Source organism: Lacerta agilis, chromosome 12 (genome assembly GCF_009819535.1).
Source record: "Lacerta agilis isolate rLacAgi1 chromosome 12, rLacAgi1.pri, whole genome shotgun sequence".
Lineage (NCBI taxonomy): Eukaryota > Metazoa > Chordata > Lepidosauria > Squamata > Lacertidae > Lacerta > Lacerta agilis.
In genome coordinates, this window is record NC_046323.1 from 37,563,398 (window position 1) to 37,579,606 (window position 16,209).

The window sequence follows — 16,209 nt, forward strand, 5'->3', positions numbered from 1 at the left end:
ACAGTATTGCACTTATGAAAGGAATTATTCTTTGTATTTTTTTTAACATATGGCAAATGCAGTCAGGGAAAAAAAAGAAACCCCATAGAGGCATAGCAACGTTTTCCCCATTTGAGTAAGAAAAAAACCCCACATTACTTGTTAACATAGTGGACTTTTCCGTTGTAAAATGTAGCAATTTCACCGGAGAGATTTATTTAATCCACACAAGGCAAATGCTCCAGGGCTTTCGAGAAACGTCTACCCTTTCTGAGGTCAGCTTTAAACTGGTCAGGATGCATTTAGAAATTACATGCAAAGGTTAAGCGTTGTGGCGTTGGCACACTTTTGAGGCACAGTTGTACTGAGCTATGCCCACGTTCTAGCTTATTGTACGAAAGCAAGGCACTTATTGTTATAGCAATGCAGCGCTTAATGTGCAGTTTGATTAATACAATAAAATAAGTTAATAGTTTTGACTTAAAAAAACAAACAAACTTGGGAGGCTTCACCCCCCCATAATTTACATGCCCTTTATAGAACTGCTTTTATATCTTATTCCAGAAATCAAAATGTTTTAGCCTGAGGGAGCATTTGTTTATTGCCATCATTGTGCATAATTCATTGGGAACGTCTCTTGCACAAGCAACACTGAAACGAATGGGAATCGTATGAGAACACACCCAGGCTCTTGTGAGATTGCCACTGATTTCAAGCATGCCTGCATGGCGAGAACTTCCCATTCTTATTTTTACTGGCCATGCTACAAAAGGAACCTGGCTCTCAATTCTTGCTTCAGACCTCTCATTCTGATCTTACCGGGGGGGGGGGGAGGGAGAGAACCAATGGCATGAAAAATAAATGTCCACTTGTGTTGGAAAGAAAAGCAACAACTCTCTTTAAAACGGTGGTACTAGTGGCACTTTGACAGTCTTTACTTCTGATATGTGTGACGATTTCTGAATGATGCAGCTGGTTGTCCCCTGGAGTTTGTCCTTTCCTTGTGCAAGGTTGGTTAAGGCCATTGCTGCGTTGATCTCCTTCCAATAGGTCTCATCTTTGTTTGATCTCTTTCTGTTAGCTGCACTGGAATCAAGCAACAAAAAATGTTTCCGTGTCTGATGATGTGATTCTTGTCAAGTACTTAGAAAGCGAGGCAATGCATTTTACAGCATTTTCATTTTTAAAGAAGTCTCCCCCCCAAAAAATAAAACAGCAGAAGGAAAAGAAAGAGAGAGTGAGATGGAGAAACTGAATTACAGTGACACAGCCCACTAAAATTATATAAATATATTATGTTAAACAATACTCATTTTAGATTCATTTTATTAATTTTTCCAGTACTCCTGAGAAGAACACCCCACATGAAAAACAACAACTTGAAAGCAAATCTTGGAGCAGACAATAAGTTTCCCCAAATTCCCATCTTGCTGTCCTTCATCTCCTGTTCATGCAGCATTTGCAAATTCATTTCCCAAACCTTTTTTGCACACAATAAGGGCAGGATGCACAGGGATGAATGAATTGTCTAAGATAAGGGGAAGGGTGTGTGAGAGAGAGAGAGAGAGAAAGAAAGAGAGAGAGAAATACTTATTCCCCCAAAGTTAAGGCATTTCCACTCCACTCCTTTCCTATGCCTCAGCTTGCAAATGGGGAAGAATCGGTTTCTGCACACGTTCTCTTTTATTACGGAGGAATCACTTCTTATGTGAGGGCTAGGTTTCGAGGATTAAGCAACAATCGCACATAGCCAAAAATAACCCTTTGAGCCACGCTGCCACTAGCCACCCTGCCTTCTACAGGCTGGCTAGTGGGGGGGGAGTCCTGCTTGGCACACCCTGCTAGTGGGGCATCTTTGGCCAGCAGCACAGTGGCTCTGGGAGTTGTGGGGATGCTCCCATGAACTGAGTAGACCTTGCCTGAGAAGTAAGGCCAAGAGCTGAAAATCTCTTTCCGTGCCAGGCCTTGACCTTTGTTCCTGGGCAAGGCCTGCTGGCAGTGTGCCCTGTGAGTGAGGTCCCTTTGGCTCTTGCATGATCTCATGGCAAATCCCCACCAGTCCCAGAGCCATGGTGCCACTGACCAAAGTCACCCTACTTCCAGGTGCGCCAAGCAGGCCTTGCTTGGGACCTCTGGTCCTTCCCTCACCAGCCCACCTTCAGCCAGGTATGGTTGAAATTGTGTAAGTCAAATGCACATAAGATATGGGTTTTGCAAAGCCCCTCCAGGCTTGCTTGCCAAACACCTGAGGTGAACGGGGCAACGCTTGCCCATCCCCACTCCTTGCACCTTACACACACTTCTGAAATAGGCAACTGGCAAAGGTAACTTTTACTCACCTTTCACACTTGCTAGGTCCATTTTCCAGAGTTTCTGAAAGGAGATAATAATCTGGTCAATCTTACATTTTCATTCATTCATTTTTAAAGCAGCACTGGATAGCATATGGATGGCAGCCCTAGTTTCAGACACATTTTTGCTCCCAAGACCTCTGATTTGCACAACACTGAAAATGCATGGCTTAATGGAGAACATTCGTATTGAGTCTAGAGCAAGGGGATATTCCGCCCGCCGCAGACTACATTCCCCATTGAGAATTAATGTTCTTATGTTGAATTGGACAGTGTTCTTGAAGCGACTGGCATGAGTTTGGCCAAACTGCGGGAGGCAGTGGAGGATAGGGGTGCCTGGTGTGCTTTGGTCCATGGGGTCACGAAGAGTCGGACACGACTGAATGACTGAACAACAACAACAACAACAACAACAACAACAACAACATGCTGAATAGGAACAACAATGAAATCTTGAAGGGACCTCCAGAAGAAGTAAGAAAAAACACCACCACTGGGATTCACTGTCATTAGAAGATTCTCACTGAAACACATTTGCCTTGATCCAGGCAAGTCACACTGCACCTAGAGTCATTATCTAGGTCAGGTACTTTGGACATAAATAGGATGCAATAGAATTTGCATCTAAATTCTTGCACAACTAGTCATGTGTACCTATACACCACTAGAGCTGGCCTGGGGTCAAATGGGTTTGTACACTTTGCGAACTTTTCTTCTTAATTGGTACCAGCCTTATTCAAGGGTTGTGTTTCTCTTTGTGTCTTATAACCTCAGCAGGGGCATCGCTAGGGGGGGCGGGGGGCAGTCTGCCCTGTGTTCCAGGGGAGGGGGGTGACTCTCAGTATGCCCACCCCACAACTCATAAGTTGCTCAGTGCAGCAGCTGGCTTACACAGCACACACTTTGCTTTTTCCTTCCTGCTGGGAAGAGCCACAGAAGCACAGCTCTGCCCAGCCAGGGCTTCACCCAGCAGCCTGGCACATTTAATCAGGGCACTGCCCTCTCAGGGGACACAAAGGTGCCATCTTCAAGGGGTGACATTTGGCACCTCCACCTAGAGCCTCAAGCACAAGCCAGAGCAAATCCAGTGGCTTTGGGCCTAGGACTCACCACAGCACTGCAAAAGCATTAGCTGTGCTTACTTTACTCAGTCCACCTGGACCTGGGGTACCATCTGCCCACACCCCTTCAAGTCACAGTGAGCATTTTGCATTTCCCCCCACAATGCTTTGCGGCACCTCATTTGCAAATGAGGTGCCGCAAAGCATTGTGGGGGGGACACACAAAACACTCACTGTGATGAAGGGGCGTGGGCAGATGTGGGGGGGGGGTTGACAAAAAAAATCCGCACCGGGTTCCACTTGGGCTTGCTACGCCTCTGAACCTCAGCAATGAAGATGGTCATCTAGATGTGTTTAGCATTTGCTGTGTGAACAGGCTGTTAATCTGTTTTTAAAGCAAGGTAAGTGCAGTTTTTAATTCCCTGTCATAAGAGCTGCCTGCTATTTCATTTCAATGAGGGAAAGAGCTATAAAATAAAAGTGAGTTGAAAATGCAAGACCAGACAGGAAATGTTTTGTAAGGCTACTGGAGGGTGCATTTGTGGTTGCAAAACTCTAATCATTATTCAGTATGCACCATGAAAACTATGATTTCACTTTGCCAAACCTTTATCAGGCATTACAAAAAAAGCTATGAAATCTAACGGTGAGGACAGTGGACGCCACCCACTCTGTAGACCACGCATAGGCAAATTCAGCTCTCCAGCTGTTTTGGGACTACAACTCCCATCATCCCTCAACACTGGTCCTGTTAGCTAGGGATGGTGGGAGTTGTAGTCCCAAAACAGCTGGAGGGCCGAGTTTGCCTAGTCCAAAAGTATGAACAAAGTTGGTGAACTGATGCTTCTAAGAATTGGTCACCTTCATGTCTCATTGACTTCATTGTACAGTACTGTAGTTCTGACTATCCAACATGTTTCAGAGTACAGTCTCTTCGGAAGACAGAAAGGCTATTTTCAAAGGTGGCACCATTCATCATTGATGGAGGAAGTGATCACTTCCTAGAATCCTTGAGGATGAAAGACACTCTTATGCAGTAACTGGTCGCTGGCTGTTTCCCCCTCCTGCTTGTCTCCAAGACTTCATCATTTCATTAACACCAGGGGAGTGCTATTTTTCTGGTTGGTTAGGAAGGCCTCATCCTGTTTCCATCATTTGCCTCCTGCCTATTGCTTCCAAGAGGATTATAAATCTTCTACCATTCCGAGTTCTTCACCCTATTAATAGACGTTTTCAGCATCTGACAATACTAACTCTGTAGCATACAGTGCCCAGAAATTAGTCATTGGTCAATACTAGCTCTGTGTTGCAACATGCTGTTTTTCAGTACCATATATTTATTATGCTAAAATTCACTCTGAGTGCTGCAGATGCACACTAAGGTTACAATACTACTATTGCAGCCAGCAATGACAAATTGGGAAGAGGTACTTTATAAAGATAGGCGAACCATTTCTGGTGCCAACTAAGAGGGGGCCATTTATCTTACTTCACACATGGCAGCCCCCTGCAGTTAGCATCTAGACAGCAAATAGAGGGCTTATCCACACCAGAGCAAAATGTGGACCTCAGCCCAGTGTTGTCCCAGACCTTTACCTCATTAAATGTGGGTCGTCGTCCCCCCCCACTTTGGACTTTCCAGTGATTGAAAAGGGGCAAAGCTCTAGGACAATACTAGAGTGGGAAGGTTGCCATGTGGACACCCTTAAATTAACGGGGAGACAGGCCAGTGACGATCCACATTTTGCTCTGGTACGGACAAGCCCTGAATAGGCACACAAGTCAGCTAGCAACTTGATTCTGGAGATGTATGCACACAATGGAGAAATGTATTTCTATTTACATTATAGCAACTGTTCCTAAATTTGCATCCTTTTGTACAAACCAGCACATGGAAATTCCATGCAAATCTGTGTCCTCTTTTGTACCCCCTTTCCCAATTTTTAAAGATAGTCCTTTCCTATTCCTACCTAGTTTGGAAAATTAAAGCTTCTGTGTTGTTTTCTAAGGTGTCTGCAAATCCAGATGATTTGCAGACGAAAGCAGACCTTTTTTTAGGCCAGGGCTGAGACACTGAACCTCAACAAGGGTTGATCATGTCAATAACCTGCTTCGGTTTATCCTGGCACAGCAAGTCCCTGATGGAGGGAATAATCCTTTTCTGTGTCTCCTCAGAGTCCAGTAAGCCCTGGAGCCTGTCCAGATATCCTGAGAGGGATTCCAGAACCTGCCACTGAAATCTAGGCTATTCCGAATTTTGTTAACATCCTCATTTATATGGCACCCAGCTAAAAATCTGCAACACTTCATGTATCAGTTCCCATTTTAAAAACATACTCCTATTCTGAGATATTGTGTGGAAGACCCCCCCCCCCAAGAGAGCTGCACAAGAGGATTGGGAAGCGACTCTGTACACAAGAGGCTCTTATGTGTACAAAGCACAGCAGAAAGGGAAGGGGAAAGCAAGCAAGTTCTTTTTTTGGGGGGGGGATAACTTTCCAATATATTTCCTTCAGTAAATACCAAAACCCAAGACTTATCACTCACGTTGCCTCCTGGGAACACAGCACAGTGCTTATTTGAGGAGTTTTATGCATTGCATACTACTCCAAAGAACACTGATGGTGTACAAAGAAACAGTGGAATTTTGCAAAAATTTAAACAAGGAATAATGCTGTCTTGAATTATACAACAGCTGGTTAATAATGCAAGTGTTAAATAAGTCACTCATCCACAAAACTATACATTTCTTGGTTGTACGTTAGGCTTGCCAGATGTGCCTTGGCTTGTTTTCCTCTCTCTGAAAAGTACCGTCCTTTAACAAAGCAGAATATCACTTGCTGGGTTGCCTCTGTTCCAGCTCCTCTTTTTGAGAAATATAAATTATTAAAGAATATGTAATCCTACACACTATGTTGCTAAATAATATTTCTGCATTTGTGATTCCTTTTTTGAAAAGAACACCAATAAAATATTATTCAGATGCACAACCACACACAAACACACACACGATATTCCAATTATTTTTTTTTTGCAGGCACAAATCAAAGTGATTTATAGCATGCTATTCAGCTTGGCATCCTGCTGCCCAAAGAGGCAGCTGCTCCTGTATGCAACTGCACAATTCATGCACTAAGGCCCTACTCTTCAGACCAGACTTTGCCAACTTGGTGTCCTTCAGGCTAGTTGGGGTGGGGCGGAAGAGAGTTGTGGGCCAAAATATCTGGGGGCATCAGAGGGTGGTGCTTTTCTGTGGCGGTGTCCCACATTTGTGGAGGACTTCCCCACTCTGAGACATGTGCATTGTGCGAACCTTGTTGACCACCTCAGGGCAGTTTTATTTATTTTTTTGGCTTTCTACTTTATGATACATTGTTCTGCCTTGACTGCTGTCACTGCATTTTATGGCTATGGTTTTTATTGTTGGAAATTTGTTTTATTAACTTAATGCATTGCTTTTGCTTGAACATTTTGATATTTTTGATATTTTTATTGGGTTATTGAAAATGCTCAAAGTTTGCTGTTGGCGAAGTGGTTCTCCTCACTAAAATGGCTCCCATTTCCGTTCCTTTACCGTTTTAGCTCATCCACCTCCACATCCGCAACAGGAAGAAGGTTTTAGCGCAATAAGGATTTGCTTAACTGAAATAACAAGATTAACTCCTGTGAAATGGGGGACACTCTAAAAATATGAAGATGGTTGTTGCAAAACCCAAGTATACGTCTATTTTGATGTTTCTGTCAGTAATGACATCAGAAAATCAAAAGGCTCCAGTTGCGTTAGCCAGCCATGACTATGTACCTTTAAAAACAATAGTACTTGTTTGAACTGAGATTAACATCTGGTTTCATTTCTATTGGTTGTGGTTTATTGTAGCTGCACCAGGGTCAAAGTTTTTAGGCAGAGCTTTCCATTGTTACTCCCTTCAATGTTTCCCACTGTCTGCCATTCTGTCCTTACATATCTAATGCTCCACCTAATGCCATATATAATATATGGAATCTAACCCTTCTGTCCTGCTCTGCTGGGGCTCACAGGTGAACAGGAAGCAGTGTCCGGAGCTGCTTCTGCTACAGGCCTGGCAGTTCAGGACCTTGGGCAGCTCCAGGCTCTCCTAGGTGCCCCATGGAAGATGTTATCTCATTGGCTTAAAGGAATCCAAAGGAAGCCTCTTCAAACAGCTCTATGCCCCTTGGAGAACTGTCCACAATTCTCAAAGGGCCCACAACCAGTTTTGTACTCCCATGCTCCTGTATGGCTGTGGAGCAGGAGAAGCCTTGGGGAGTCATCTTTACACTCTGAGCATCATGGGAAAGCCATGCCCCCAAGACAGGACATCAGGCCTGTGACCGGGGGGGGGGGGGTAGCCAGGTACAGTTGCCCCAGGCCTTGGAGGTCTAAGCTGGCGGGGGGGGGGGGGCTCACCAGGGAACGGCTGCTTTTTTATTTTTATTTTTTAGTTTGAGTTTATAACTTTATTCTAATAAAACTCCTGCCCTAGGCCTCAGACAAGCTCTGTATGGGACTGCAAGACAGTATAGAAGAGGGTGCTGAGAGCTGCCCACCCCCAAGCGTGAGTCCTCTGAATCAGAAACCTCTTTAAGACAACACTGGGATCGGGATACAGGGGACATAACACCTCTTGGGACATGATAAAAATAGTATATTTATTTATTTTTTAAAAATTATATACCACTTGGTTGTAGGATAAAACAATAAAACCCTCACTTAAAAAAATCACAAGCATAATTTAGAACATGCAGAAAGTTAAAACCACAATAGAGACAGCTGTACAAATTAAACTGTATAAAGCAGCTTGCATAGCACACATGCGCGCGTGCGTACACACACACACACGGACAAAAATCTGAGGGTGTTCACCATCACAAATGAAAAGGTCCTGCAACACCAGGCTAGAGCAGCTCATGTGCAAGGGTGGCTAACTGGTGGCCTTCCAGGTGGTGCTGGACTACAACTCCCATCATGCCAGATCACTGGCTATGCTGGCTGGGGCTGGTGGGAGTTGGGAACCCAACCACAGCTGGAGGGGGCTGCAGGTTAACCACCCCTTGTCTTAGGGCATGTCACCTGGCTTCTCCTAGCTCTCAGGTACTCCAATCTTCCTCAGCCTCCTCCAAGTTGCACCTTGGAGAATTACTGTCATGTGACTGTGCACGTTCATTGTTCGCTCTGGTATATTTTATTCAAAACATTCCGCAAGTAACTGCACTCCAACCTAGCCCTCCTTTTCTGGAATGACTACAATTTGGCCAAAGGCTGACAAATAGTCAAAACCTTGTCCTTGCACACATTATCAAACGTGGCTTTGTTGGACCAAGGGCTCCACACCACCAAGGATGGGAAGGTGGCAGGGAAATTTGGAACAGCAGTGCCTTCTGCAACCCTGCATTAGTTTCTTCTAAAAACTGGAAGGAGAACTGTAGCTCAGAAGTAAAGACAAAGTAAAGTACAGAGTGTATGTTTGGCAGTGTACTGAGCAATTCTGATTTTCATATCAAATCTGGCACGAGCATGTTCAACTATTTCTCTTCAAATCTCGTGTGAACTGGTTTTTGTTACTTTTGGAGATGACTGTGTTGACCCAGATTTTCCAGATAATCTAAAGGAGGAAAGAGTGGGAGGAAGAAAATAGAAATGCAAGGCTCAACAGCACACCAGATATGATTTAGTGTAGTTTTCTAGGTTACAGTTCTCCCAAACCACAGTTTAGAGGCACAAATGAGGTTTGCATGCATCATAAAGCTTCACAGTGTTAACAGCAAAGGGCAAACCTGGGTGAAATAGAGTTCATAAAATCATGTTGTTTCAGAAGAAATGTCACAAATGCTCATGTGGATTCCAAAACCAAAGTCCCACATGGAATTTTAACAAAACTAAAATGTGGTTTAAGATTAATAACATCTGAATGAATAAAGTTCTTTTGTTATATTCAAGTTTTAGGCCACCCTGTTTCGGGGAAATGCATTGACTTGGAATCTACAATAAAACAATAAACAGGGTGGTGATACAATGGCTACTGCAACAGGGACAAGAGAATATCACCAAGGCAACTATTTGCAAACAAACAGATAGTTTGTTTCCAAAATAGATTTTATCTTAAATAATTGCAAATGCAGTAAATAAAGAGTCCACTTGTGACGTATCATTTGTTCCGTGCTCGGACGTCACTCCGCAATCAGGCGTTTCATCCCCAAAGGGTTAGTCATCAAGCTTTGTAGTAAATCATATAAGACAGTATATACACGGCTTAAAGCAGGGTGTATCTGTCCCCATCAGCATGTTTCCATTGGGAGGAACCTAGAAGAGGACAATATCCTTCAGTTCATTATTTACTGCATTTGCAATTATTAAAATAAAAACCTATTTTGGAAATAAACTACTTTTGCCATTTTTATGGGTGTTTTATTTTTTTACAGATAGTTGCCTTGGTGATATATCTTTATGTATTGGACTTGGAACCTGGCAAAATAGGGGGAGGGCATGCCATGGAGAAGGCATCCCAGGTTCCCTTTTGATCCTAAATTGATACTGAATGATAATGAAAGACATTATCTATCCTGATTTGGGATTGTAATGGGACAGTCTGATGTTCAGGTATGATGGAGGTATGATGGCCACTCACCTTGCCCAGTTTGAAATGGACTTGCTATTTGCTCAAGAAAGTATTATAGAATTGCAGAGTTGGAAGGGACCCTGAGGACCTTCCAGTTCAATCCCCTGCATTGCAGGAAAATGCAGTGGCCCTTGCGGGAATCAAACCGGTGACCTCAGTTTTATCAGCACCATGCTCCAACCAACTGAGGAAACATCAGAAAACAACCCCCCACCCCCAGCCTGATTCTAAACTTCAGACACTGGCATGTTCCTACAGACATAATTGGGGCCACAATGGACTCTCTCAAGCCTTCTCCAGCACGTCGTAGTTCAGTCGTTCAGTCGTGTCAGACTCTTCGTGACCCCATGGACCAGAGCACGCACAGGCACCCCTATCCTTCACTGCCCTCTCGCAGTTTGGCAAAACTCATGTTAGTAGCTTCGAGAACACTGTCCAACCATCTCATCCTCTGTCGTCCCCTTCTACTTGTGCCCTCCATCTTTCCCAACATCAGGGTCTTTTCTAGGGAGTTTCTCTTCTCATGAGTGGCAAAGTACTGGAGCCTCAACTTCAGGATCTGTCCTCTAGTGAGCCACTCAGGGCTGATTTCTTTGAGAATGGATAGGTTTGATCTTCTTGCAGTCCATGGGACTCTCAAGAGTCTCCTCCAGCACCATAATTCAAAAGCATCAATTCTTCGGCGATTAGCCTTCTTGATGGTCCAGCTCTCACTTCCGTACATTACTACTGGGAAAACCATAGCTTTAACTATACGGACCTTTGTCGGCAAGGAGATGTCTTTGCTTTTTAAGATGCTGTCTAGGTTTGTCATTGCTTTTCTCCCAAGAAGCAGGCGTCTTCTAATTTCGTGACTGCTGTCACCATCTGCAGTGATCATGGAACCCAAGAAAGTGAAATCTCTCACTGCCTCCATTTCTTCCCCTTCTATTTGCCAGGAGGTGATGGGACCAGTGGCCATGATCTTAGTTTTTTTATGTTGAGCTTCAGACCATATTTTGCGCTCTCCTCTTTCACCCTCATTAAAAAGTTCTTTAATTCCTCCTCACTTTCTGCCATCAAGGTAGTATCATCAGCATATCTGAGGTTGTTGATATTTTTTCCGGCAATCTTAATTCCGGTTTGGGATTCATCCAGTCCAGCCTTTCGCATGATGAATTCTGCATATAAGTTAAATAAGCAGGGAGACAATATACAGCCTTGTCGTACTCCTTTCCCAATTTTGAACCAATCAGTTGTTCCATATCCAGTTCTAACTGTAGCTTCTTGTCCCACATAGAGATTTCTCAGGAGACAAATGAGGTGATCCGGCACTCCCATTTCTTTAAGAACTTGCCATAGTTTGCTGTGGTCGACACAGTCAAATGCTTTTGCGTAGTCAATGAAGCAGAAGTAGATGTTTTTCTGGAACTCTCTATCTTTCTCCATAATCTCCAGCACAGGGCCCCTGCAACTTGCTCTGCCTCCCTACTTAAAGGTAAAGGTAAAGGGACCCCTGCCCATTAGGTCCAGTTGCGGACGACTCTGGGATTGCGGTGCTCATCTCGCTCTATAGGCCGAGGGAGCCGCCGTACAGCTTCCGGGTCATGTGGCCAGCATGACTAAGCTCCTTCTGGTGAACCAGAGCAGCGTACGGAAACGCCGTTTACCTTCCCGCTGGAGCAGTACCTATTTATCTACTTGCACTTTGACGTGCTTTCGAACTGCTAGGTTGGCAGGAGCATGGACCGAGCAACGGGAGCTCACCCTGTCGCGGGGATTCAAACCGCCGACCTTCTGATCGGCAAGCTCTAGGCTCTGTGGTTTAACCTACAGCACCACCCCACTTACCTGGTAACAAAGTGGGGCCTTCCTCACTCCTTGACACTGTGAATCATTCATATGTCATTTTCTAGGACATTTGAGTCCTTAGTGTAGGTGCCAGGCACTCAGCAGCACCCCAGTATTAAGAGGGTGCCTTATGTGCTTGCTAAGAACTCAGGCACTCCAGGAAAAACTACATTTCCCTCAGTCCCTGGCACCATTATAATATTCAAGGTAGCAGGAAGTACATGCTCAGATTATTTTCCAGCCTGGACAAATTTTAATGGGGATACTGCACTTATTCACAATGTGGTCAAAGGTTATATGCTAAAGAAGCCAATGTTGGACTGTGGCTGCCACTAGCCCCTGACAGCCTGGCCCAATGGTCAGGGGTGATGGGAGAAGCTGTCCAGCAACATCTGCAGGACCACAAGTTTCCCTGCCTTGATATGGATCATATATTCCAGTCCCCTCAATGGGATTCTTCTTTATTTTTATTTTGCTAGGGGCAACCCACTTTGCAACTTGCCCTGCATGAGAATATATACCATGAAGAAATATGATTGCACACAAGGTGTCAAAAACTCTTTTTTTCACTGATTGGTTGTACATTTACTGTATACATCCTGTCTATTCTTCAGTCTGCTTACGGTAAAATACATAAAAAACATTCTGAAAACAAAGAAATACAGCAGCCGGTTTCTTAACTCCAGCTCCTGGTGGTCGAGCCAAGAGTCACATTCTCTCCTCCTGTATTGTTTTAGAAAATTGGAACGGAAAACTTTTAAAGCGTAGAAGAGAACTAAGAAGAGTTAAGAAGTTAAAATTCTAAATTACAGCCAGGATAGGCACTACTATATAGACACCTGTTGCTTTTTGCTTTAAATCGCAGGGGGGGAGGATAGATTTCAAAGCCCATATTTCATCCTTAATGCTGACATTGTAGCAGTAAAATATGATTTAGTTATATGAGCTGGATATGGAAGCAGGTATTCTCTATAATACACACAACCAGGTGATTTTTAAGACTTCTTCGCACATAAAAGAGCTGCAGAGTAAGGGGAATTGCTCTAATTACCTGCTTGTCTCTTACCAATGTACTCCAATAAAAAGAAACAGATTATTCAAAACTGATCGCTTGCTCCATTTAAAGATTAATGTCATAATTCTACTGGTAATTAGGCCCACTGAAATGAATCAGCCCATGCATGCTCAACTCAGCTGGATTGCATCCCAGATGCGAAATTGCTGGGGCTGGGGCTGTGTGTAGTTAAAGAGTGCTGCATTAAAAAAAAAAAATCAAACCATAATGATCATTGCAGATGAGGTCCTTCTGGAGTAGAGTCAAGGTCAGTGATGAGCAGGAGGGGAAAGAGAGACCCCATGACATATTTTCTTCCATGGGGCCAAAATGTCGTTTAAGGGGCCCGGTTGCTCCCAATCATCTTCCTTACACCATTTTTATCCGTGCCAAATTACGCTGTCTAGACACAGTCCCCTTTGCAGCCATGTGTCAGAATTCTAGTGCACTGGTTGTAAATTTCTTGAATGATTTGCTTCTCTGACACTGACTAATTAGACCTCTCAAATGTCTGAATAATAACAATAAAAAGAATTTATTTATACCCCGCCCTTCCCAGCCAAAAACCGGGCTCAGGGCGGCTAACACTAATTAAAATCACAGCAAAAACATAAAAACAATCAATTTAAAATACAGATTAAAATACAAATTTAAAAATTCAAAATTAAAACTGCAGTCTCATTTCCAAATAGCCCACCAATAATAGAATGAAGCATAACTATCAAACAGAAACCAACCCAAAGGCCAGGTGGAAGAGCTCCGTCTTGCAGGCCCTGCGGAAAGATGCCAAATCCCGCAGGGCCCTGGTCTCTTGTGATAGACTGTCCACCCCCCCCAATACATTGTAAATGCTAAAGAATGGGAAGTTGTACTATCTTTAAATCTGTTTCTAGCTGAAAAGGACAAAATACTGATCATTGATGCGAGGACTTGCGACAATGGTAAGTCAGTCAAAGCATATAACAAAGGCTTTTCTCCTTTGGCAAAACATGTGAATGTGGTGGTAGATGTAATGCCTATTATTATTGGTATTATTATTATTATTATTATTATTATTATTATTACCATCATCTATTTAATTTGTATACATCCATTCATTCATAGATCTCAGGGCAGTTCACAACATAAAATTAAAATATGAAAACCACAAAATACATAGGAAAAATAAGGAAAAACAACAAACCAGTAACGTGCCCCCCCCTTCAATAACACATTTAAAAGGACATCAGATGTCAATCAGCCAAAGACCTGGTTGAAGAGGAATATTTTATCTGGTGCTTAAAGTATAATGAAGGCCAGCAAACAGGGAGCCAATGCAGGAAAGTCCCTGTTCTTGTGTTGCCACCCTCTGGACCTCCTGTGATGGAGGCACACAAAGAAGGTACTCAGAGAATGATCTCACTCTACAAAGAGAGGTGGCCCTTGAAGTATTGTAGTCCTGAACCTGTCTGGGCAAAATTGCTGTCTGGGCAAATTTTTGCACTGAATTCCTCATCAAAACTGAGGATTTGAATATGGATGTTAGCCTTTCCGACATGTGTACAGATTTTGCAGAAAGTAGCTGCCTACTAAATAAGTCTTTAACAACGCAGGCAGCAGTCTATAAATCTTTAAAGCCTACTGTGTTAAATGGGGTTATATTCTGCTAGTTTGAAATAAGGTACTGATGGAGAAGAGCAAAATAGCAGTAAATGTGAAAGGACAGGAAACACAACTGAGATATACACAAAATCTATGGACGTACCTAATCGAGTTTTCGTTGGTTACATATTTTGATATCCTTCAAAGAAAATATTTTCAAGAGTGAAAAGAAGCAGCTGTTTCGTTTTTCAAAAGCAAAACTTTCACTGCACTTGTATATTTAGCAGTATTGAATAATACCACTCCAAAAGTCCAGCAGTGAATTGTTGAGGAAGAACATTGTTGCAAAAACAGGTTGATTGAAAATACAGGGGCTTCAAAAGTTTTCCATTAGCACTTGTTGGCTAATATAAACAAGCAAGTTCTGTCTTCCTAATCTGTCTGAAATATGGTTAGAATTTAGGCAAATTATTACATCTAATCAAATACATGTAAAAAGCAGCTGAGCAGCCAGGGCTGGTGTGGTGTGTGTGTGTGTGTGTGTGTCCTGGACTCAGTGACCCCCCACCACCCCAATCAAGGTATGGCCAAGTCGTGCATGTTCTACCTAAATTATAGATCAAGAAAACCAATACATTTCATAGATCTATGAACCAAGGGATTGCATCTTGGGAAATTTAAAATGGTGGCTGGCGATGAGAACTGAGCTTGCCTCTCGTTCAAAACCACACTGCCCTCTGGGGGTCTGGTGAGCTGTTCTTTCATCCAAGTCCTTGGATCCTTGAAAAGTGCACAAATGCTGGCATTAGACCTATGAGCAGCACCCAATCCTATGAATTGCTGGCTAAAAATGAACTGTGTCATTTGCGATAAGATTTTAAGTGGGGAGCCACAGTGCAAGAACACACTATTGATTAGAATACAAGCAGGTGGGGGGCAGAACTATGATCAATAAAGAGCTTGTGGCTCTTTTTGTAATTGCTTGTAGAGATGCCAGGGATGCTCTCCTCAGTCTGCAGAGGACCAGTGGGGTGTGTGAGTGGCCGGGAGCTTCCTGCCCTCTGCAGCTTTTGCCCTTGCAGTTTTTTATGTTCCCCCTAATAGTTCAACATTGCTCCATTATACTGAATGGGGGTATATAAGAATCTGAGAGCTTGGCCATTTTTTCTGTGTCTTGGCTTGGGGAAATGATCTGAGATCTTCAACATTTTGAGGAAAGATCTCACATCATTTCCAAGTTAATCTAAGGCATAGCTGTCAACTTTTCCCTTTTCTTGCGAGGAATCCTATTCGGAATAAGGGAATTTCCCTTTAAAAAAGGGGAAAGTTGACAGCTATGCTCTGAGGTGAGCTTGGAAGAGTCACCCATTGCTAATTCCTTGGGCCTCCACAGAGGACCTAGAAGCCCTGGGGCTTGCTAGTCTGTTGTTCTGGATCCATTTAAATGAAGCTTCTTGAAAACTTTTGGTCCTCTGGTAGCTAATAAAAAAGAAGAAGTACACCAACAACTTCAACTTATATTCAGCTGTGTTGACGTAGCTGTAACTTAACAAAGTCTGCCTCTAATTATACATGGCAGTCATCTGACCACAGATAAACAGATATTACACAAACCTTTGGAGGGAATAATATTTGGCTACTATAACTTTTGGAATAATTTACTCCACATCCTGACCTTAAGACACCAAAAATGATTCATAACGTTTTTGGGATCTGAG

At 43.2% G+C, this 16,209-nt stretch overlaps 1 protein-coding gene across 2 annotated transcripts in view; it reads right to left on the reverse strand.

Moving 5' to 3' along the window:
* Nucleotides 1-818: 818 nt before the first annotated feature.
* MKX (mohawk homeobox) overlaps nucleotides 819-16,209 on the reverse strand; it is a 52,887-nt gene continuing 37,496 nt past the window's right edge. The window contains exons 5-6 of one of the 2 annotated variants that reach the window (XM_033165678.1): nucleotides 2,319-2,352; nucleotides 819-1,065 (exon numbers count right to left, since the gene is read on the reverse strand). In XM_033165678.1, coding sequence (XP_033021569.1) covers nucleotides 879-1,065; nucleotides 2,319-2,352 — 221 coding nt within the window. In that variant the 3' untranslated portion in view covers nucleotides 819-878. The remainder of the gene's footprint in view (nucleotides 1,066-2,318; nucleotides 2,353-16,209) is intronic. The other variant, XM_033165680.1, reaches the window with a different exon arrangement.